The sequence below is a fragment of the Protomyctophum parallelum genome (assembly GCF_964188405.1).
Source record: "Protomyctophum parallelum genome assembly, chromosome: 21".
NCBI lineage: Eukaryota > Metazoa > Chordata > Actinopteri > Myctophiformes > Myctophidae > Protomyctophum > Protomyctophum parallelum.
In genome coordinates, this window is record NC_139713.1 from 11197142 (window position 1) to 11221802 (window position 24661).

A 24661-nucleotide genomic window follows, 5' to 3' on the forward strand; every position below is an offset into this window, starting at 1 on the left:
ACTAGCTCTGGGGTGTCGTCGTCATCTGTCATGCAGCTGACAATGGAAGAGAAGAGACTGAGAACTTCCGTAGATGGGCACATACTGTACTGTACTTGGGTTTAAACGGACGGATCAGAAATACACCACACTGATTCCAGGTCCATTCTGTACCTGGAATCAGGAGTCTCACACTCACAAGGAAATCAATGTTAGTTTAAATAATTATGATCAATGCATGAAATATGAGTGACTAAAAGAAAAAAGAAAATTACACAGCTAGCCTGCAGCACATAGAGTGGCTAAGGCTATATCCGTGTTCATGTCTTTCAAATTTTAAAATGGTTATCTATGTATCATCATTCAAATTCAATGATTTTCTTATAGCCTATATTTAGACAAAAAGGGAATTTTATTGAGATCCATTCAATTGAACCATAAAGGAATTAATTTGAATTAATGAATACTTAATTTAGCAAGCTGGACATGCAGTAAACAGTAAACACATTTTATAACGTTATGTGCTTTGCTTTGTTAATTTGAACAGGAATTGTGTATATTCCATAGCTACCTTTTTTCTAGTAGGCATAGGCTGATCTATTTTAAATATAGGCTACACTCTACGGTTTGTCAAATTATTTGATGATACTTTAGGCTAATTAATTTATTATGTGCCCCCCCCCCCCCCCCTCTAGCTCTCTCTCTCTCTCTCTCTCGCATGATGTATCCTCTTTGAACAGCGTGCGGGAGAAGACCGTCTGGAGTCACTCTGCAGCAATTTCCTGCAAGACAGCAAGACTAGGTTTGACATCATGCAGGTAAATTTAATTTAATCAATTAACGAGTTCTGTTTACGTTTTTCAGCGTCATTTTATTCACAATAATGTATGATACCTTGCGCTGACGACAAGAAAAAACTTCTAGCTAAAAACAGTTGAGTTAAAGTGCGACTGCGAGGGTGCGCGACCATACAGTAATAATAAAACATCATTATAAATCCCTTATCAGTTCATTCAGTATCGTTAACCACCCAATAGGCACTTTGTTATGGTGTTTGCTGCCAGCTGTATAGTTATACTGACCCAATTTAAGACGCAGGACCACACATTTCCTCCGGGCTCCATGGCTGCGTCATATTATCCTAATTGTCTCCACCAGGCCGAAGGCATGGGGGGAGAGTATGTTTTGTTGATGCCTGTTTTGATGACATTCGTGACGCCACATAGGCTACATGTCGTTATTTCACTAAAATCAAATCATTGTGCAGGGGTGGTCCTAGGGAGTTCCAGGCGGCCCCCAGCTACATGATAGTTTGGAACCAAATGGTTTTTTGATTGATTGAAATATTTATTAACAGTTTGTAGAATTTACAGTACATTTTAAGCACAAACTCAATACAAAGACTGTTAACTGTGAGTGGACGACCCAATTAAGCATTAGCCTACACTTGTTTACAACAGGGTCCACATTGTTCAATTCATCAAAAATGGACCCTTATGTGTCTGTAACTCAGAGATTGTACACTCTCAGAGTTAAATTAACTTTGATTTTACAATATACATTGGGGTCCCAGAGATAGAAATGCCATTAAATAGGGGACAGTAGCCTAATTCAGGTCAAACGGGGCGCCTTGAAATTAAAATACTTGTAAATCACTGCTAGAGCTGTACAAATCTTTTCTTATGGTCGGTCCTTAATTGGCATATGTTTTCAAATGGTGGGTCTGCGGGCTGATGCGTATCAATTTGGGGGTCCTTGACAAAAGTTTGGGAACCACTACAATATAGGAATCTATCAATCAAAGAAGTTTTGTTGACAGGCAATACTGTAGCACTTCACATCACAGATTAATCACAGAGCTGTGTTAAGTCTAGTCAACCATTGTCTTCTATCCATCCATCCATCTTCAACCACTTATCCGTAGTCGGGTCACGGGCGGCAACAGCTCCACCAGAGAGCAGACTTCTTTCTCCAGAGCAACATTAGTAACTTCATTCTCTAGGCGGTCCCGGCAGATATTGGAGATATAATAAACCCTCCAATTCAGCCTTGGTCTGCGTTGGGGTCTTCTTCCCTAGGGAGACGCTCGAGAGGCATCCTAACCAGATGCCCGAACCATACTTATTAGAACCTCCGTCTTATACGGATCTCTCGAGGAATTGATCCCGTAGCTGGACCTGGCTGACGCGCTGTTAATCTAATGCTGTACTGTTCGCTGTGTGTCAGGCAGCCCCAATGATAAAACACACACACACACTCACACAGGCAGCTCTTCATGCGTTTGACAGATTTATTTTACCATGCAGTGAGTACAGCATCAGTATCTGCGTGATTTCAGAAATAAACCATAATCAGAATAGACACAGACAATGGATATTTCACTGACAAAAACCATTTGCCCTGCCGGATCAATAACTTGACGCTTATATAAACAACAGCGCCAAACCAAGGTTACATAAATGCATTTGACATTGGTACTCATTTCGCCCGTACATTACTATAACTAGACCTTACCCGTTCTGAATATATGAACACCAAATTATGTACAATGTGGGTAATGCGATGTAATAGATCACATTACTAATTGGGAGGGAATTGGCCTGTCTCGCTATAGCGCACGTAGGCTCCGCTATCGCAAACATAGTATTTATCCCCCAAAAAGCATGTTTTTGCAATAAACGTTTTAAAATTCCGCATTTGCGGCGCCCCCCTATGGATAAAAATGGAATTGCTTTGGCCTCTCCGGTTAAACCACCCTCGACATGTGAATGAAATTTGAGGTGGATTGGACATTCCGTTGGTCATTTGTGTAATTTGTTGTGAAACAGCCCCCTCCCATTAACTTTGGACGCCAATTACAGCCGAACGATACGGACTATGAAAATTCTGCCTGTGGTTAATCGCATAGGGCCAGAGATCATGTGTACCGGTTTTTGTAAGATTTACACAGAAGCTGTAGGTGGAAGAGCAAAAAGTGTGTTTTGAAGAAAAGTCAAAGGCGGAAAATCTATCCTGAGGGAAAGTGACATTTTGATTTTACGACCTACGGTTCAAGAGTTATAAGGCGCCAAGGTTATAAGGTTATATATAGCGCCACCATGACTGACTAATTATTTATTACATACATTTTAATAATTATTATGAACCTCCCCTCCAAGTGTAACTGTAGCTCCGACGGTTTCTGAAAGAGAAATACTTGATGTTAAATTGAAAAAAGGGCTTTGTTAAGACCTCCGTAATATTATGGTCAATGCCTGTGTGAAAAGCCAGCGCGATTGGTGCAGGCAGTGAGGAGATATGACAGTGTTACAGACAGACAGACAGACAGACATTCAGACAGACATTCATTCAGACATGAGTGAATTATAGTATGATGATGACTGTATAATTATATAATATTAGATGTAAGATGGTTTTTTGAGGGGGGGGGGGGGGGGATCGGGGAGTGAGTGAGATGGGGAGTGATACGCTGCAAAGGTCGTCGGGATCGGGATTCGAACCTGCAACATGCTGACAGGCTGGCATTGTAACCAGCTAGGGTGCCCGGACCACCACGCTGGCGGCCTGGTCCGCAGTTTCTTTCTTTTAATTATTAAGTTGTGCAGTGTAGAGTTCCCGACACTGGGACTGGATATGAAAGACAGCCCTCAGAGCCATGACGGCATGATAGAACTCTGTATGACTCACACTAACTGCGCTAAGCTTTCAGTGCATCCACTAACAAGGGGCTCTCTGTGGAGCACATTTCTCCACCACTACTGTCTTTTCTTTTGAAAACTTTATGATGGTCACTGGAGTGTGTGTACAATAGAAGGCTCAGCACGCAACCCTGAGAGGCTCCGGTATTGAGGGTGAGGTTTGGTGGGTGTGACTGCGGTGCCACCTGGCACTTAAAAGGGTGTCTTAAAAGTTGATCTGAAGTCATTAAACAGTAGCCTAAAGACAACGTTGTCTCACATTGTTGGAACTGAGTTTCCATTCTGTCTTTATATGTGCTTATCGTCATCTATTGCCCACTTCAGTATGCATTATATTAATTTCCCCCTCCCTTCTTAGGGTAGGGTTAGGGGTTAGTTGCTATTTAGTTTTTACCCAAATCATCCAAAAGCATCATTGGACCTCTGTACTGTTCTCTGATGTCATCGCTAGGGACACGTGCATCAGTAAGCAGGAACTGGGGATGGCAATGAAGGACCGGGAAGTCTGGCGTGGCATTGTGAAATCCATGATCTCGACCGCGGTCGAATGATGTGATGATGTGATGTATAGCACACTATATTGTCATTAGAGTAATGAATGACAGCGTAATAGAAGATTTGTCTGGTTACCAGGCTAGTAGTTTGTTAAAACAGAACAGACAAAGGTGCAGCAGGTGGTTCTTTTTCCCCAATGAGTACCCAAGTATTTGTTTGCCCTTTTTATCCCAATTTAGTCATTAATTATGCCAATTAATTCCTCCCACTGCTTGCCAGTTGCCACTGTTGTTGAACCGTCCGTAATGGGCTCACCTGCGAGTGAGGACCCACAACCGGGAGGACGTATAGCGTCTCTGTCCTACTCCTCCAGACCAGCTCAACATTCCCACTAACAGGCCTCCCACACTCGGGTACAGGATTACCTGGAGTGACACATACATATCACCCTCCCCGCATTTGGCTTCCCTCCCCTGAACACAGGCCAATATTGTGTTCATATGTGGACACTCGGCCAAGCGGGTATATATTCAAACCCCTAGACTCTGCAGTGGTGAGCAGGTACTTTACCCCTGTGCGCCACAGCAGGTGTTTACAGTATCTCTAATGTAACCCTATTTATGTAACTGAGCTGGTACAACTGGTCATCTTGGCGCGCGTGTGTGTGTGTGCGCGTACTGTGTACAGTATGTGTTTTCGTGCATGCATGTGTGCACAGTCGCACACGCACGTGATGTGCATTTAAGTGTGACACATGCGCCGATCAGTGGATGGAGGTCGCTGACTGCGCTTCTGAGGACATATATTATAGGGTGGTACGAACCACATTGTACACATGACTGCCTTGCTTTTTAATAATGCAACACTGGATGTCAGGTCCCATGCAGATCACCTACTCTTGAGATGCTCAGTAAGCATCCCTTGTGTGTGTGTGTGTGTGTGTGTGTGTGTGCGCGTGTGCGCGCGTGTGCGCCTGCGTACCTAAATGCAAGGGGCTACACTTTTCTTTCTTTTTTTAAGATATCTTTTTTGCGGCTTACGCCTTTTATTGGTTTTTTGAAGGGACAGACAGTAGAGGGGAGTTGCACCACTCGGTTCACATGGGTTATTTTTTTACGTGGCGGCCTCTGATATTTTATTGATGGTGTTTTAAGGAGTGTGAATTATTGATTGAGTTTCTCAATGCTCTGTAAGCCGTAGCATCCTTTCATATTTGCAATGAGGAAGCTGGGGACTCCCCTATACACATCAGCAGACAGAAACACGCAGACACGCATACACACACAACCCTCATGTGTCGCCACTCGCCATACATATCTTTGACCTTGTGAGGGCTTAATAGGTAGCAGTATGAGAAGGAAGTTATATATTCTACTTCGTATCCCACTTACAAAAATCCATGTACTGTAAATATATTTTCCAAGGTCGTTTATTTGTGTACAGGCAGCTGACAAATAAAAAGACAAAACAAAAATAAGCGTGTCTTGTAAGGTATTAGGAAGAAGCAACATTCAGTGCACCTTGGCATAGTTGTACAAATCTGGTACAAGAACTCTTCACCTCTTCTATTCGATCATTGGGTGTTTTGATGATGGTGGGCCGGACTCGGAGGCCTCTCAAACACATCATTCTACATTCTCCCATAGGTGTTCAAATGGGCTGAGATGTTGTGAATGTTAAAGCCATAGCACAAGCTTCAAAAATACGTTTTTGAGAGCCTGGGACATACTCCTTTTGCAGGTCGCGTTTTAAAAAAAGTTGCTAAAGTTGCTATCTGTGGTGACCTTATTACCAACTCTATATGATTCTTCATCTCTTCCCCAGGCTGGTGGGAAAGCGGTCGGTGGTGGCCTGATGCCCGATGCCAACGGCAAGGATCCAAACCCGGGGGGTAAGAGTGAAGAAGAAGAAGAAGAGACCAAGTGGCAAAGGCCACGGATTACCCGCAAATCTCTGATGAACTGCTGCCTTGTCAAGTGGATCATCAGCAGCACCACTCCACAGGGGGAAGGTACTAAGGAGTAACTAGGGACATACCGTACTGTACATTAACCAGAGCACATGTGTGGTATTATTCACAGAATCTGTATGACTGCAAGTGAGCTTTCTGTGTCTTGGTGTGCTAGCAGTGTTGTTTTTGGCAGCAAATTTGGATTTTAGTTTTAGTCATAGTCTCTTGAATAGTTTTCATTTAGTTTTAGTTACATTTTAGTCACTTGGAATGTTTTGGTGTTAGTCTAGTTTTAGTCGACTAAATATCATAACATTTTAGTCGACTAAATCTACAGTTGATTTAGTCAAACAAAATGTATTTTGGCAGGCCTTGATGGCCTATTTTCAGCATGCAACTAATTGTAAAAGGACTTATACTGAATCTCTTGTCCACTAGTCCTTTCCTAACATTTTAGTCTAGTTTTTATTTGTTGACGGAATTGTCAGTATATTTAGTCTTAGTTTTAGTCATCATAGCTTAGTTTTCATGTACTTCCATTTAGATTTTGTCAGTGGAAAATGGTAGTCGACGAACATTTTTCGTCTTAGTTTTAGTCGACGAAAACAACACTGTGTGCTAGAAAACGGAAAATGGGAATTGAAGACGGAGGGGCGGGTAGAGCCACAGTAGAGAAGAAGGGCTTTCAATCCCCTGTGCTACTGAATACATGAATTCTAATGCATCTACCCTGTCTACAACTATATTTAAAGCTCCCATCTTATTTCTTTCCCCTCTCCCCGTGGGCTGTTCGCGGTGTCTTGTCACTTTTCAGCTTAACAACTAATCATTCTATCAGCGTAAACCCATAGGCTGCTATCTTTCTCACCTCTCTGAAGTCCGCTTCAGTTATTTATTCCACTGTTCATTGTGGTCTTTTCAGAATTGCGCTGTCACAATCTCTCTGTCCCTGTAACTCCCTTTATTTCTCTTGCCCTCCCCCTGCAGCCCCTGCTGCCCCACATGTAATTCCTGAGACTTCAGGAGACAATGAATGATGGTATTATGTAATGCTCCTTCAGCGTTAGACTTCTATTCTGGATATTTTACTTGTGAAAACAAAGGCAACTGCTTTACACAAAATAGCTTTTCCGTTATGGGAGTTATTGAAATCCTTTTAGCATGTTCATGTATCACATACTGAGAAGTGCAGGGCCATCTGGAGAGAGTCTGTGACTGACTATACCCCTGGTATTCCCCTGCTTTCTTGGTTTATCTAAATTATTGACATTGCGCTCTTGTCCATGCAGACAGTGCAGACAGAATGTGATGTACGCATGCATTTGCCAGGCTGGAGAAACCCTCATACTGTAGCTCAATTTAGCCAAGCATCAAAGGCATTAATGCCTTGAATCTATACAATGATATTGTCATTAACATAAAATGTACCATTACATTTGTTGCCAAAGCTTGAACCACTTTCAATCTGGCGTCTCTATTTTGGAAGTGGGGTATTTATTTATTTATTTGTAGCCTAAATGTTTTAAAAACATTGCAGAAATTACAGATCTACAAGCTCAGCAGGCAAATCTTCAAGCTCACAACGCGTTGCATGCCGACACGTTATGGGCCATATGACCACAGAATAAGTGGGGTGAGAGGGAGATTGCTATTTTCCTCCATGGTCTGTAGAGGACAGATGGTCATCTCCACTGGAGTGCCCTAGAGAGATTCCTATCCATGTTTGTTTACAGTCTTCAAGTGCGCCTGAATGGGAAAATGTGCGAATATTCCTGGTAAGGCATGTGCAATACAGTGGCAATACAGTAATTCGCCACATCCCTAATTTAACCCAATGTTTGGAAGCATCAGGAAAGTTTGTATATCTTTCATCCCTGAGGCTTTTACAGTATATTGATTTCAATGAGCATCTCTCAAAATGGACATTGCTTATTGCTTATTTAAGTATAAAACTAAAATAAATGGGAGCAAATAAAATAAATCAAAGTTACCATTTAACGCTGCACCATATTCTCTCTGTATTGCTCAACGGATATGATGTTATAATAGGATTATAAGAATTCATTAGTCTAACAGAGTAGTCAGGTTTTGGTGTAATTGCATCACTCCCCACCATGTCCATAATATTGCACAGCAGAGATCGCCACCTGCTGGTTCTTAAACATTACTGTTACTGCAGCAGTAATTATCTGTAGGCAGATAATTAGAAACATTCTCGTGTGAGGACATATTAAGCATACTTTTTTGTGAACTTGGTGAGGATAATATTAATATAGTATTTGGTAGTAGAATTGAGCTGAATAGAAATTACGGTATGTGAAAATAAATGCAGCTAATACTACTACTACTAATAATAATAATAATGAAAATATGCATAAAACACAGTCCAATTAATTTCCATTCCTTCCATGATGGTTTCCTGGTTCAAGGAACAACAGTTTTCCGTTGTAGGTTTTCCATTGTCAGTTTTTCTACTTGGTAACCATTTGTAATTATTTCCTTGTGTCACCGTAAGGACAGGGGCGGTCGTCCGTGATTTATTTGAATAATCCCACTACAGTTTGTTTTGTTTTCGTTTAGTTTCGAAAGAAGAAGTAAATGAAGAGTTTCGGATTATGTGTCATATTTTAAAAATACATTTCCCGTTTAGGCGTTCCATTGCACATGGTGCATTCCACAAACGATAACCATTTAGTTGTTAGAGTAAACACATTGTCAAACATTATATAGCTTAATCATTGCTTTTAGCTCTATCTTTTTGAGTAAGGCATGGTTCATTGAAGTTCAAAATGACTTCACTGTGAGGTTTATGAGTGTTTAAAAACATGTATGTAAAAACATGTGTTGCAGTTTCACTGTACACGCCGTTTGTACTTGGACATGCATGGCTTAATCTTTGAGACAAGCATATGCTGCTGGCAGGATCAAGCAGTTAGGCCTCCTGTTCCACCGCCACGAGCCGGCCCAGGTGAGGTGCGGCCGGGGGGGGGTTGCAAACATGTATTGTTAATGTTGTGGCAGCAAACACACAAGATGAGAGCCATGCTGTGAATAAGCGTACAGTACAGTACAGTACAGTACAGTACAGTACAGTACAGTACAGTACAGTACAGTACAGTACAGTACAGTACAGTACAGTACTAAAGTACACAGTACACAGTACACACACTAAAGAGGCAGACAGAAAATAAGTGTTTAATTGATGGTGAGAACTCCTGTGGTTTTTTTCCTCTTTTTGATTGATTGATAGTCTGGGACTCTGTTCTATAATGTTCCTCTTACCACAGTTGTTAAACGATGATGGCGACTCGCGAGATTGATGTTTGCATCGTCTGCAGCTTTGTACTTAAGTCTTTAGTATTTAATAGCAGAACAAGGATAGATCAGCACTTAGGGCACATTACACCACGATGTAATGTTACATTAGTAGGTTCTAGTATTAGAGTAGTATGAAAAATAAACACTTTTGTTAAATATACATGAGAAACGGAGAAAATTCATAAAATACATAAATACATAAGCCTACATTTCCGATACGTTTCCAGTGCATTTAACATATTTTGCGTGTTGGGGGCTGACACTCGTGAGTCGTGACTCGTGATGTGCATAGTAATTGTGTTTAATGGTGACTTGACTTTGACATTAGGGACAAGTTCACATGGAGTTGTCTCATGAAGAGGTAGGTTACACCCTCTTGTCTGCTGGAATGCTTTTCTGGCTCTCTACCATTCCCCATTCTAAGACCAGGATTTTACCTCTCAACAATTGATTTACCCCCCCCCCCCCCCCCACCACACCATCTTTCCTGCTTAATCCATTATGTTGTGCAGTGTCATCACTTGTGAACTATACTCCTCTTCTTGTGTAGTCTACTTGTCTTTCATTGTAGCAATACAAAACGCCACTGACATCTGAACATTGGGTTCATTATTCGACAGGGACAAGAAAAATGTTCTTTCCTGACAATGCTACAATACAAGTACAATAACATACTGTACGTACTCTGCATTGTTTTTTTTAAACAACACAATCAATACACAGTAGCAGTTCAATCTATCACACTTCCTGTGCATTACTGGTATAATGCATTTGGTGTTTTTTTATTCTAAACCACAATGTGACAAGTTAAGCAGAGGTATCAAAGCTGGTTTGCCACATTGATATCTGCTCTGAGTGAGTCCATCTGACTGTAGTATTATGTGAAGGATCCAGAAGACAAGCAGCAGCACTACGATGGGCAGGGCAGTACTGTACAGGCTCCTTCACTAAGTGCTGTTCATATTCAGGCCATCAGCAGATGTAGATCAATGCTTGGTTATAGCTTTAATCCTTCACATGACTGGACATAATAAGGAACGCCTTAGACCATCATTCAGAGACTTTTAGTCAAATAAAATACATTATGTATAATATATAGCCTGCCTAAATCAAGGGAGAGGCAGCGACGCAGAGAAGAAAATACAAACATATGAATAATAATAACATTGGGAGATTGGAGGCGGAGCCGGGGGGTGGCTGGAGTTGACGGACAGATTGTAAAAGGTACGGTCCCAGAAGGTGATATGCAGCGGATCCAGCCAGCGACAGAGATGGAATGCCTGCTAAGAGGAATGTCTTTGGATAACTTTGGGGAATTAAGACTGTATCTTTATGAATTTGCCGGTTATCAACAATAGGACATTGTGGACTTTTGGACCCATGTCCTTGAAGAAGGATGCTTCACAGTTCATCTGTTAGGTTTTTTGCTAATGGGCCAGATAAGTGGTTAAAGTTTGAGTCAGGAGTTTAAGTTAAGTGACCTATGGAACATAATTGTAGATGCTAATAGAAAACTCATAAAAAGGATGTAGCAGAGGCTGTGATGTGAGTGGCAATAGCTGATGGTATTTAAAGGCTGATATATACATTTGTAATGTATAGCACATTCTAGGCACAGACGCCAAAAAGACATCGATTTCTAGAACAAAAGATTAACATTAAGAAGCATCTTGGAGCCATGGAAGGCATGGAGGGCATGGAGGTGTTTGCCATTGCTGTGGTGTTTAGCCTATTTGTTTTTGTGCTCAAACAGTTTGGCATTTGTGATCCCAATTCAGAAGGTAAGCTACAAAAGGAAGCTTAGAAATAAGGAGAATAAGAACAATGCTTGATTGTGATCTTTCTTGATTTAATGAAAGTGCATGTAAAGACAATTGCATGGTTAAGAGCTAGATAATAGTAGACAAGCATTTACTTCTGTACATTTCAAGAGTTGAAATGAGATGTATTAACTGTGCCTGAATTTGTTCAACTCCCCCTTGAATCTCTCCCTTGTCTTTCTCACATCTGTCTGTCTTCTGTTCTTGTAAAGATGGTGAGTAATCCTACATGTGACCCATTCTAAAGTTTTCAGTTTGTTTATGCCATTGCCATGTCTTTTGTTTCTGACCTCACTCTCTGTTTTAAGTGGTTTATTTGTCACAGTTAACCTCACGATTGCTGCACCTTTACTCACTCCTTTCTCACTTGTTAAACATATTGGCCCCACCATTATTTTAATCATAAACTCCTGCCTGAAGTTGGGTATAGTCCCGGCTAATTTTAAACACGCTACTATCAAACCTCTTCTTAACAGTTTGACTGTTTTTTACGTTTAACACGCATTTTAATCAACCCCCTTTCACTGCCGAGATTGTTGTATTACCTTTAGAGCATACGCTGATTATTTGGGCTTTTAATCCGCGAAAATCCAGCGAAAAAAGGTCCCGTGGTTTGTTATGATCCGAGTGTCGCATCCACCACCCGGATGCACCCGGAAGACGCACACAAGACTCGTCTCAATGAGGCGTTGCACCCAATGCATTTCCATTGGCCTCAATTTCCCAGAAGCCCTAGCAGCCCACAGCATGTGACGATTTCCGGTTTCGTCATCACATCGAAGGCATCCAGTCTCATACTCCGCGACGAAGACGGATTTTCTTTTGATTCATTACATTACGGCGGATTAAACACATAAAACAAAAGGCGGGTATGTCCGATACGGCAGCGACATTAACCTGGAGTAATCCATTCGCGGCACGGAAACTGTTAAAAAGAATAATTTAGACCCCTCCGTCCTCGCTAATTTCCGACCTATTTCCCAGCTCCCATTTTTATCAAAAGTTTTAGAAAAAGTAGTTTACATACATACAGCTTCAAGTATTTTTAACTACTCATGGTATCCACGATACATTTCAGTCTGGTTTTAAACCTGGTCATAGTACCGAAACAGCCCTACTTAGAGTTTTTAACGACCCGAGTTTAACCGCTGACTCAGGTAGTCCGGCCGCCCTGGTCCTCCTGGACCTGACTGCCGCTTTTGATACCGTGGATCACAGCATCCTGCTCTCCAGGTTAGAGCATTGTGTACGTATCACTGGTACTGCTCTACTGTGGTTTAGATCCTACCTGACTTACAGGAGTCTTGCTGTCAGGCTCTGGGAATACTCCTCACGCACCGCCCCCCTGTCCTCCGGAGTTCCCCAGGGCTCTATCTTAGGCCCCATTTTATTTTTATTATATATGCTGCCCCTAGGAAGCATAATCAAGAAGCATAATGTCTCTTTTCAGCTGACCAGCGGCTCCTGACTGTGCCAAATTCCAACTACAGGTCCAGAGGTGACCGTGCCTTTTCGGTGGCCGGCCCCAAACTCTGGAACTGTCTGCCCCTTCATATTAAGTCTGCTCCCTCCTTAGAGGCCTTTAAGTCTTTACTCAAAACCCATTTCTTCTCCCTGGCTTTCAATATTTGACCTAATTAACCTGTGTACTTTTTTGTGTTGCTTTGATTTTGTTTTACTTTGTTACTTGTGTCATATTTCCTGTACAGCACTTTGGTTGGCCTCCTGGTCTTTGAAAATGTGCTCTATAAATAAAATTTGATTTGATATTATTATTTTGTGCGAAATTCTAAATATCCTTGTTTCTCCCAAACCTATGTAGCCTATTTCCTACCTTGAACCTACAGATACTACACCTACAACCTACACCTCTGACCGATCATTTAGTTACCCATTCTGGACGGGAACCCCTTTTGGTGTTAGCATTATGTTATGCTTTAGCTATTGAAAAATAAGCTGAAAAATAAGCTCATAGCGCGCCACAGAGTGGCGCACTAAGAGCTTGTAGGTCTGCTATTTTAGAAAAATCGAAGAATGAAAGAAAGAATGAAACTTTGAAAGCTTTTTCAGAAAACTGTCAGACATTTTCAAAAAATGTCAGACATTTTTAGAATCTGATCTCAGGTCAAAATGGGTTAACAAATGTTCCGTGCTTCCCTTCCCATCTTTCTTGGCCTGGCCTTGTGCTCACTCTTCCTTTTTTTTTTTACCGTTCTTTCCTTTTTCTTTCTTTCTTTTTTTATGTCTTATTTTCATACTGCTCTTTCCTCCTCCATTCCCTCACAGCTCTGTCCCTACCTCTTCCCTCTCTATTTCCTTTTCAACAGACGCCATCGACAGTGAGCTGGAACTATCGATGGTGCGCCACCAACCCGAAGGTTTAGAGCAGCTCCAAGCCCAGACCCAGTTCACCAGGAAGGAGCTGCAGTCGCTTTACAGAGGCTTCAAAAATGTAAGACTACATCTGATAGCGTAGCGGAGTCGAGTACTGGCCCGGTTAACTGTTAAGCTACGGTAATTCCTCGCAAGACTTTCTCTTAAATTACACTTTAACCCATTTTGACCTGAGATCAGATTCTAGAAGTCTAGAAGTCGATTTTTCAAAAATAGCAGACCTACAAGCTCGTAGCGCGCCACTCGGTGGCGCGCTATGAGCTTGTAGATCTGCTATTTTTCAATAGCTAAAGCATAACACAATGCTAACACCATGGTTTTGAGTCACACATTTTATTATTGTGTGGTTTCAAGTTCCATAAGTTTAGGTCCCATAGCTTTATTATTTGTTAGATGATAAATCCTGTATTTTTAAATCTTTACGGCATTACTCCCAGGTTCAATGCCTTGAAGATTTGTGGCGCTTTTTGTGTCCACAGCTCATTCCGAAACCACTGCACCAGATTTCTTGTGCACACTGCCCAGGAAGTAACTATAATAATAATAATAATGAATTTAATTTGTATTGCACTTTTCATTCACAGGGAATCCCAGAGTGCTACAGTACATGGTTAAAAAACATAGAATTAATCATAGAAGGTTAAAAACAGGGTTATCAAAAAACAGTGCAAAGAAACTATATATAAAACTATATGTAAACACAAATTCTATAGACCTACTGGAAGTGATTGGAGGTCAGATTGGGATGGAACTTTGCCCAATGGAGATGACGGGTTGTGCAAGGACGCGCTGTGATTGGCCAGTGCATTTGTGCAAGGAACGCGCTGTGATTGGCCAGTAGCCACTTTGAGTGGCAGTTGGGGGAAACGCTCTCGCCAGAACATGATTTACTGTTCTGTGCCTATCGGGGCGCAACTCAAACGTCCCTAGTCAGCTAAGTGAACTTCGCAACGTTCAACACGGCAACTCTGAGTTTGCATGTTCTCCCCGTGTCCCCTAGGGTAGGTTGGTACCCTCACAAAAAATATGCAGTAATCCTGGTCTCTAAACTACCTCCCCCTGGCCAGCCGGGGCGCCTGATGGAGGGGAAAGAAACTGGTCAGAATAACATGTTCCTTCCACGCGCTACGTCCGGCCGGGGAAACTCTCCCCTGTCAGGTGAAAAGAAGCAGCTTGGACTCCTCATGCATAGAAGGAAGCATGAGGTCAGTCCACTGCCCCCCCAGGTTGACAGAGGAAGTGTAGCGCCCAGGATAACATTAGATAATTGACACTGGGTGAAAAAGAAAATCGGTGGGATCGTGGGATAAAAATGTAAGAAAAAAACTAAAAACACGGCAACTCTCTCGCTTTAGCTCGTTCGGTGGTGTCACACGTGGCTCAAGTTCGCTTGAGACGGCGGCCTCCGTCGTGGTCTAGTCCATACATGGGCAACTGGCGGCCCGGGAGCCACATGGCCCCCACCATCTCTTAATACGGCCCGCAGGTTATTATCGGAATACTGACATATAATTGATGTCACGTGATGTCATGAGGTCAGATCCATATATGGAGATCAAAGGGTCTCCATGATGCTCAATGTTCATAGAAGAGGGTTACTCTTTCATGTGACCACCGCGCTCTGACTGTAGGTGCGCTACCCGTTCAAAACATACCAAAATGAACGGTAGACTTCAGTTCAAAATATTTATTGCATTTTTTAACAGGGACAAACGTTTCGGCTATCCAGCCTTCATCAGTGTGGAGAGTGACTGAATGTAGGTTCCTTTTAAAGGAGTGGTGACATGGTGCAGGTGCACAAAATCACCGCTAATCACCTCACATCACACCCGGTGGATAATCTCAGATTGGGACTGTGTAAACCAAAGTCTTGGTGTGTGCGAACCACTACCGTTATTTTTCATAGAAGAGGGTTGACATGAATATGAGGACAACTTCAGAATCCCAATTAGAAATGATTAGTAATTGTTCCATTTTACATTTCAACAGGAATGTCCAAGTGGGCTGGTGGATGAAGAGACATTCAAGACCATTTACGCGCAGTTCTTTCCCCAAGGCGGTATGTAACTGGCAGCCCCAATTCTTTGATTATTTAAACATGAATGGGGTTTAGCTGATCTTATTTTATCCAGTTCATTTAGTTGGAGTTCTTCCAATTTTTCCAGTTCAAACTATTGCTTGCTTGTATATATGGTACTGTACCACCCATTTGGCCTACCGTAGGACTACCATTGTTATTTATTTAAAAATATTATGTAAAAAACACTTGGTCTAACATAGTGTACTCGTATATTAGGCGTCCCCCAATCATATTTGTGTCTGCCATTACAACTAAAATTAAAAGGAGCATGTTTGCATGACTCTGAACACACGGTCATAATGAAGAAAAAAAAACAATGTTATTGGATGATTCCGAACTCGAGGACACATATCATTATGTAAGTCTTCCCCTGCCATCCTAGAAAAAAGAAGTGTACAGTATATTAATGTAATTCTGTGTTCTGTCCACAGACGCTACCAGATATGCACATTTCTTGTTCAATGCCTTTGACATGGATAGATGCGGCACAATCCGGTTCGAGGTAACATACTTATTGTTTCGTATTGTGCAACTTTATCACATCACTGGTTTACAGGTGAATTTGAGGAAGAAGAAAAAAAGGAGGGTGGGCCTAGTCCCAACTCCCTAGTGTGAATGTGCGTGAAGTTTCAAAGCAATCGGACGCTGTTCATGATTTGAGGCATTTTGTTCCAAACGGGGCCACGTCTGCAAACTTCGGAAGCCAATCATAGCCACTAGGATAGAATATGAAAAATGTAACAGATCCATCTTGATGACATGACTATAGAGATATCCTGTAGGAATCTGTAATGTTTAGCAAAAAATTGCCTCCTGGTGGAGCTATACCAATGTGAAACATTTGGGGCAGATTCATTCGTTTTTACAATTAGTTTAGTGCCTTTATCCCCCTACCCTCCAACCCTTCCAACGGTTTGTCCACCAGCAGGTGCAGAATAACAACAATAACTGATTTTGTACAAGTCTCTGTTAAACACACAGTCCAAGTAAGTATTGGCAGGGGCTGTCAGGGATTTTGATGTTATTTGTTAGCGAATATTTCTTATTGGGAGTAATATGCCAGTTAGTCCTAACTGAAGGCCATTCTTTTTATAGGACTTTGTGATAGGACTATCTGTGTTGCTACGAGGTTCTGTCACAGAGAAACTTCGATGGGCCTTCAACCTATATGACATCGATAAGGACGGCTACATTACTAAAGAGGTGCAGCCATTCTCTACCTACATTTACAGTCTTCAGGCTGTCCGTACAACCTCTCAGCCCCAGCCTGTTACGCATGGGCAATTGGTATCTTCTGTAAATCCTTGTCAGTACATTTGCCACTTTACTATACCATGTTCTAGCAAGCCGCAGATAAAAAAAAATGCTGACTTGCTGTATTCATCTGCGGACTTACAAAACACTGATATGAAAAGGAAAGTCACTATAAAGCTGTATTTGCAGTAGTACCTGTTGTTTTATGACCTGGGCGGTTCATTGTGGAAAAGTCTGTGTGAATTACCTTCTTCCTAATGTCTCTAATTTCTTTCTTATAGGACATGTTGGCAATAATGACATCCATTTATGACATGATGGGCAGGTATACATTACCAGGTCTACGAGATGATACCCCCTTTGACCATGTGGAAGCATTCTTCCAGGTAGGCTACGCAAGGCATTTTCATTTCATTACATCTTCATAGGAATCTGGCATTGCGAATGTCATTGTTATAATTGTGTTGAATGTCCCATGATTTCACTAGGCTCTGTATAAACAGATTGACTCAATCAGCGCATTTAAAAACATTCTTAATGGCATTTGTGCGTGCACACACACACACACACACACACACAGTCACACACACACACAAACACACACACACACACACACACACACACAGCGCCCTGTTTTCCTTTGAATTTTCCTCTGGGGGCAACGCCAAACAGAATGTGTATAGCAGGATGTTGCCTGTTTGCTCCGCCTTAGGCACTCTTCCGGTGGGGCGCCTATGTTTTCATTCTCACTAATATAACAACAATGTATACACTGAATGCCCCTGCCGACAGATTCAGTAGCGCAGCTCGGAATCGGTTCTTGAGAGATTAGTGCAAGCCTGTCGATGGGCCGGGGCTATGCACCCAAGCCCAAGATGGGATAACCCATCTTGTGTAATGACAAAACAAATAGAATATGAAAGAAGAAACTTTTGGGATATGGTACAATTATAACTACTGTATTATAACCTTTTTCAGAAGATGGATCGGAACAGAGATGGAGTGGTGACACTTGATGAATTCATAGAGACCTGTCAGAAGGTAATACCATACCATACCATACCATCTTTATTTATATAGCACATTTTAAAACAACAACGTTGTACCAAAGTGCTTTACAGTAAAACATTAAAAAACAACTTCAACATAAAAGAAAAAAACAACTTCATTTAAAAACCACAAAACAACCATAAACAACATGCACAGTGTCACGTTAAACATCGAACATCTCATACTGTGCTTGGAAAAGCCAAGGAATAAAGGTAAGTCTTGAGGCGTGACTTAAACACCTGGAGGGTGGGGGCTTGTCTTGTGTGCAGAGGCAGCTCATTCCAGAGCTTGGGAGCTGCCACTGCAAAAGCTCGATAACCTCTGAGCTTCAGCTTGGTTTTAGGAACCACCAGGAGAAGCTGGTCAGAGGACCTGAGCGTCCGTGTCGGAGCATAGGGTTTCAGCAGTTCAGATAAATAAATGGGTGCCAAACCATTTAGACACTTAAAGACAAAGAGCAATACTTTGAAGTCAATCCTGTATCGCACAGGAAGCCAGTGGAGGGAGGCTAGTACAGGGCTGATGTGGTCTCGCTTACGTGTGCCTGTAAGTAAGTAATCACATTATTAATTAATTTCTTGGTTCTTGGATAAGTGTTATAGAGGTTTTGAACTTAAACTTTTGACTAAAAAAAGACAAGTTGTTCTTTCAAAGACATTGACACATCCATGTAAATATAAAGGTATCTTAAAAGAATAGTCCACTGTCGAATAGAAATATGTTGTCAATTTGTTGTCAATTTATTTGACATTAATTGTGTTGATCAATGTCAAAAACATTTGATTCCCTTCAATGCTGGAATTTTTTCTGTTCTGAACATGGTTCTGAATTAGCCCTTCGCCAAGGTGACTGGTCCCTCTCCAATCCGTCCTTGGAAATTGGCACGTTAGCAGCGAGGAGACAGGGCAAGCTGTCCTTCTCCACCATAGAGATGCATGTTAAATGACGGGATTTCTCCATATAAATAATCGATCATTTCAGTAGCAAGAGCATCAAAATCTCTTCTAAATCTAGTCTACCAGGCCTGCAGTAGGCTATGCACTGGACAAATTGACATTATTTAAATAAACTAGAAATACGAGGAAATGACAGAGGGAGAAATCAACTTTTAACGAATGCCCGACAGGAGTTTTCATGTTGCACGGTAAATCTACGGTCAATGGGTCATTAGTATTATTGCCATCACCTGGGTGGGTCTGTCGTGTAACTTTCCAGACGTTAAGCCGATATGTTCAACCACACAGCCATGCAAAATAACATTGATGGCTATGAGGTGGCGAAAGCTTGACCTGCATAGCAACAGTTGCTAAACTATTTGGATTGGCATTGGACAATCGCTTTTTGGGGTGGGACTTAGCAAAGGGCTAAAGTGACAGAGGGGAGAATGGCTATAGTATTTTTATGTCGGCCCAACAGAGGGTAATCTGTGGTGCTTTCTATTTGCCGCTTGATTCATACAGTGTGAGTCATGTATAGATCATTACTATATCGATAAAGAGAAGGAGATAAGGTTGAAAAAAGTACTATGTTTTACTATTTTCAGCCAACCATCCTTTTCTCCATGCTGGACACATATAATGTGTCAGTTTGCCATCTACTGCAGTACAGTTGTATGCAAATAATGGATTGGGGATAATTCCACAATCCATGTTCATTGGAAAGAAAACGAACTTGTTTTAAAATAACTACTCAAATTAAATATGAAACTATGTAGCGTCATGCTAGCTTTGGCAGAACTGAGGAGAGGTTTATTTTGTGTGGAACTGAACTCTGCCTGGCGCTGTGTGTACAATAACCAGTATGATTAAAAGGATGCGTTGTGGCCCAGGCCGTAGCGTAACGGTCTGGGCACCGGACTGGTAATCCAGTCGCAGTGTGCCGCGGGTTCGACTCCCGGACCCGACACGGCCTTTACTGCATGTCATCCCCCCATCTCTCTCCCGTTTCCTGTCAGCCTACTGTCTGTCCCTTCAAAAATCAATAAAAGGCGTAAGCCGCAAAAAAATATCTTAAAAAAAAAAAAAAAAAAAGGATGCGTTGAATGAACTAAAATAATTTTAGACCATTTTTATTTTATTTTATTATCTATACAGTATAAAGGGATCAATAATTTAATGTCATATTAGTAATGTGCATTTGCACAGTGACATTTGGCTGACTGAGCCGTAGTGATTCTGATTTCCTATTTTTTTCCCAGGATGAAAACATAATGGCCTCCATGCAGCTGTTTGAGAATGTCATCTAGAGACTAAGGAAAGGAATAGAGTAAAGATTTGTATTACTTCCAGTTGTAGACTTCTTCATCTGATTGGTCAATAACCTTGAATTCATGTGACAATTATAAAAACACCATTGTTTTGTTGAGAGAAGAATGCATGGCAGTTTGTCTTTCGTGTCCACAAATCAAGGGATCATGAGCATGCATGCATGTTTGCCTGACACTTAAGCATGCCATGTAAACCACATGAAGTGCAATTTAATGTCATTTAAAAATGTATTGAGGTACTGTTTGAATTGAACAAAAAATTCCCTCATCTCTGAGCTCAACAATATCCACACTTGGCTCTCTCATTACACCTGGGAAAACGGAATCCTTTATTTTTGGGTCTAATGTAAACCTCATTAAGTATGAAGACTTCGGCCACAGTTGTTGACCATGTAATCACAAGTAATGAACAAGAGGTAACCTATTTGAGTTGTATAACAAACATTGAAAACATTGCATCAAAGCCAAAGGTGATTATTAAAGTCAACCGAAGAACAAGATTTTGGGTCAGGATCTCCTCTTGAGTCTTTTGTCAACAAGAATGCAATGAGGATTCCAGTTGGATCCCTCATTCAATGTAATTTCGACTGCTTGCTAAAAACAACAAAGCAGACCTCTTTGTTTTGAGAGGTCTGGAGAGGCCTCTCCCCCAGGACTAAACCTCCAGCTGACTTTACTAGTCTGGTTTGGCTCAAGGTAGAAGACGGAGTGCAACATTTCTCAGTGGATTTGGTTTGGTAAATACTCAAAGAATTAGTGCCAAAAGTCCTGTCAAACTGCTTCTCTATATTCAGTGATGCCCATGGGCACAACAACAGAAGGAGGTAATCTTACCTTGTTCTCCCAAAATTCAGCTCACACATGCTCTAAACTAAAGGTTCTTGACTCCCTACTCAAACTCAAAACTAACCTAAAATAATTCCTGTCCTCAAAATACAAGTGAAAGACATAGTTTAACTCTTTGAACATCTTGTTAGTAGAATCCACTGCCAAACGCCCTCACTCCTCCTTCCTCTGTAAATATACCTTATGATTCTACTGAGCATTATTCCAATATGTTTTGTATTGTATTCGTATTGTATGTACAGTATGTATTGATGAATTGAGTTCAATGGACCACAATGGAAACAAGCCCCTGGGGGTTTCTGTGTCCTTTTAGCATAACATTTTACTGTACTACCTGTCCTGTTAATATTTGTGTTAATGAAGTATTCAATCAATCAATACATTCTAACTGTAATATACTGTAAAGAAAACAAAATTGTTTCTACATACTCCAGGGCAAGACTGATATGCAGACACGTTTGTGATGCTGAAAATGTATTTATTTATTTGATTGATTTAGACGTAATGAAATAAATGTCTGCCTATAAATAATTACAGTGTCATTAATATTACAGTGTTGTTAATATTAGGATGTTTAGGGAACAAATATTCTTTATGTGTCAAGAATTAGGGCAGGAGTTGAAACAATTATATATATATTGCTTTTTTTATATATAAGTTTTTGGTGTCTACTAGTTGCACCCCATATCCAGGGCAGGCTGTGTGGTGTCACAAACATCTGTATGTATCACACAGTCTGACGCAGTCAAATGTGAATCAGTACAGATACTGGGAAGCATGTCAAACCTATCCATGTACAGTATAATAACACACTGTACATGCAGGTATGATTATGCTAAATTATATATACTACTAGTCTAGTCCATACCCAAGGACATTTTTTACCAGGGTTTTAGATTTGTTTCAAGAACAGATTCAGAGCAGGAAAACAAACAGCAGAGGGTGCTGTTTTTACAACTTATTTTTCCAGTGGGTTCCCACTTCCCAGATTGGATTTTTGATAAACATGGTTTAGTCTAGTGGACCCTGTACAGCCTTGGTACTGTAGGGGTGGTATTTTATGTTACTAGTTTGTTATGTTTCTTTTGATTAGTAGTGCAACACAGCATTATGTGTGTTAAGTGATAAAACTAAGCACTTGAACCAAACCAGCTTGTGTTCCGTCTCACCGTTACCTAGAAGTGGGGGTTAAGTTTGGGCTAATTTGTAACCCAGCAGCTTTTTTTTAGGTGAAGCATTGAGAGATAACTTCATAATGATGCGGTCCTTGGAAGGGAGCCGACCTGTATGGCCAAATCGTGTGGAATCTATTCTTGTATCAGTAGGTTATGTGGTTGGACTCGGAAATGTCTGGCGTTTTCCGTACGTATGCTTCAAAAGTGGTGGAGGTAATGTAAAAAAATATTTTAAAATCTGTATGCAACCAGAAAAAGTAGACCAAGTTATATCCATTCAAAGCCACAATAAGTAAAGGATAAAAAAAATCATGCTGAAGAATATTGTCCTTTTTGTTTCAACCAGACTATTACTAGTAGCCATTACTAAATTAATTACTAGTAACACACTTGCAGAAAGAAAGAAAACATTTTTCATCAATGTGTAGGCTACAATATTTCACCCATTGACTTCCACCAATATAATATTAGTTTTGTTTTTTTGCAGGTGCTTATTTTATCCCATACTTTATTTTGACATGTCTTTGTGTTATTCCATTTGTATTCTTGGAATTTACACTGGGGCAATACACACAGTCAGGACCGATACAAGCCATCTCCAAGTGCTGCCCTCTAATGAAAGGTTGGTTCATTGCCTCTGGGTTGTTAGACACAGCCTTTGCAAAAATAATAATTCAACGATACAGTGAATCAATCACCCATGAAGTTTTGTATTGTCTGGCAAAGTATCAGCAAATCTAAGGAAAGATCATTTGAACAAATCACAGTCTTATTGTGCATCTTTATTATTTAAAATAAATATGCAGTTTTTTAGGACTTTTTACTCTCTTATTTTTGATCATGTCAGTATTTCTGAGCTTAAACGGCTTTATATTGATATTAACTTAACACTGTCTCTTCTAAAAGAATCTCATACATTTTTATCTATTGCTTTTACAGGGGTGGGAATTTCTACCGTCGTACTGACTTTCATCTTGTGCTCATACAACAATACTGCTATAACTTGGGCTCTATACTACCTTTTCAACACCTTCAGAGCTTCTCTGCCTTGGACCCTGTGCAATGGCACCTGGAACATCCCAGACAACTGCTCCATGGCTGGGAATGCCCCACACACTCAGACCGCCTCCCAGCAGTTCTTTGAGTAAGTTCAGCACAGCCAGTAGTCTTTTTCTGTCTGTCTGTCTACATAATATGAGCACTATACTGTAAAGTGCCACATATTATAATGTAATTTGATAATGTACTGTATAAACCCACTCAACTTAATTTGTATTTTAAATGTTGCATTGCATACAATTTGATAATGATTGTCTTTGCCGATTGTACAGCCGTAAACTCCTGGAGGCCACAGAAGGAATAGAGAACGTTGGACACATACAATGGGAGCTTTTTGGTACCCTTATTTTTTTATGGATACTTATATACCTCTGCACCTTCAAAGGGATCAAATCCACAGGAAAGGTTGTGCACTGCTCTCAATCACATCACCAAAGCAGCTCCACAGTCAAATCCTCACTGTTAATGTGACTCTGTGAGAGTGTAATCATTTGTACACACTGACGTCCAAAAATGTTTTGTGGTGTGACATGCGCATGAATTATTAAACTGACTTTTTGGTATGTGACCCTTTCCTTACATACTGTATGTTTATAGATGACTAGGACAACGCATCAGACAGACAATCAGAGCCCAGTGGAATGCCTAAAACAAACAAACTCTCAGTGGGTACAAATGTAACCAAATGGACCCCTAAGGGTAGGGTCCATGTGGTTACGGGTACATTTGTACACTGTCAGTTACAAATGGATATATGAACACTAAGGATTTTACTGTGCGCCCCTTATGAAAATGTACATTACATAATGTCCAATAACATGTCAGTGCTTCAGAACAACAAACATTTTTGTGTTAATGTTTTTCCTCATGTGCAAACAGGTGGTGTATTTCACAGCATTATTTCCATATGTTGTGCTGTTAGTACTACTGATCAACAACATCAGGCTCCCTGGAGCCCTGGATGGTATTATCCTCTATCTGAAACCCAGATGGAATGAACTACTGGATATTCAGGTAAGTCTGTGGAATTGATGGAATGGCTACTTTATTACATTTTATTAGCCATAGTCCTTATTATGCCAAACAATTCAAATATGATATTCTATTAAGGCTTTCATATACAGTACCTGGACTTCAGCAGTAAATTCATGTTGTATACATTTTTTCCAATTTAAAGTAATTCAAACAGACACAATGTGCATACATTTTATGTCTTAAGTGGGATTTGAACTCGAGTCTAAAGCATGGGAGACTCAACAAATGATAATGTATGGCA

The 24661-nt window shown here is 40.8% G+C and overlaps 1 protein-coding gene across 1 annotated transcript; it reads left to right on the forward strand.

The window, feature by feature from the left end:
• Positions 1–724: 724 nt before the first annotated feature.
• LOC310879051 (calsenilin-like) lies at positions 725–21614 on the forward strand. Its single transcript, XM_083793475.1, has 9 exons — positions 725–797; positions 5997–6183; positions 13589–13713; positions 15645–15714; positions 16167–16237; positions 16831–16938; positions 17271–17375; positions 17968–18030; positions 20237–21614. The coding sequence occupies exons 1-9, from the start codon at positions 792–794 to the stop codon at positions 20282–20284; spliced, it is 783 nt and encodes a 260-aa protein (XP_083649601.1). The 5' UTR covers positions 725–791; the 3' UTR covers positions 20285–21614.
• The last annotated feature ends 3047 nt before the right edge of the window (positions 21615–24661 follow it).

Excerpts from the sequence above, each read along its gene's own strand:
- LOC310879051 (XM_083793475.1), top strand. Across the intron at positions 6,184-13,588 it reads CACCACTCCACAGGGGGAAG|ACGCCATCGACAGTGAGCTG; the intron begins GTACTAAGGAGT and ends CCTTTTCAACAG. Across the intron at positions 16,939-17,270 it reads ACGGCTACATTACTAAAGAG|GACATGTTGGCAATAATGAC; the intron begins GTGCAGCCATTC and ends TCTTTCTTATAG.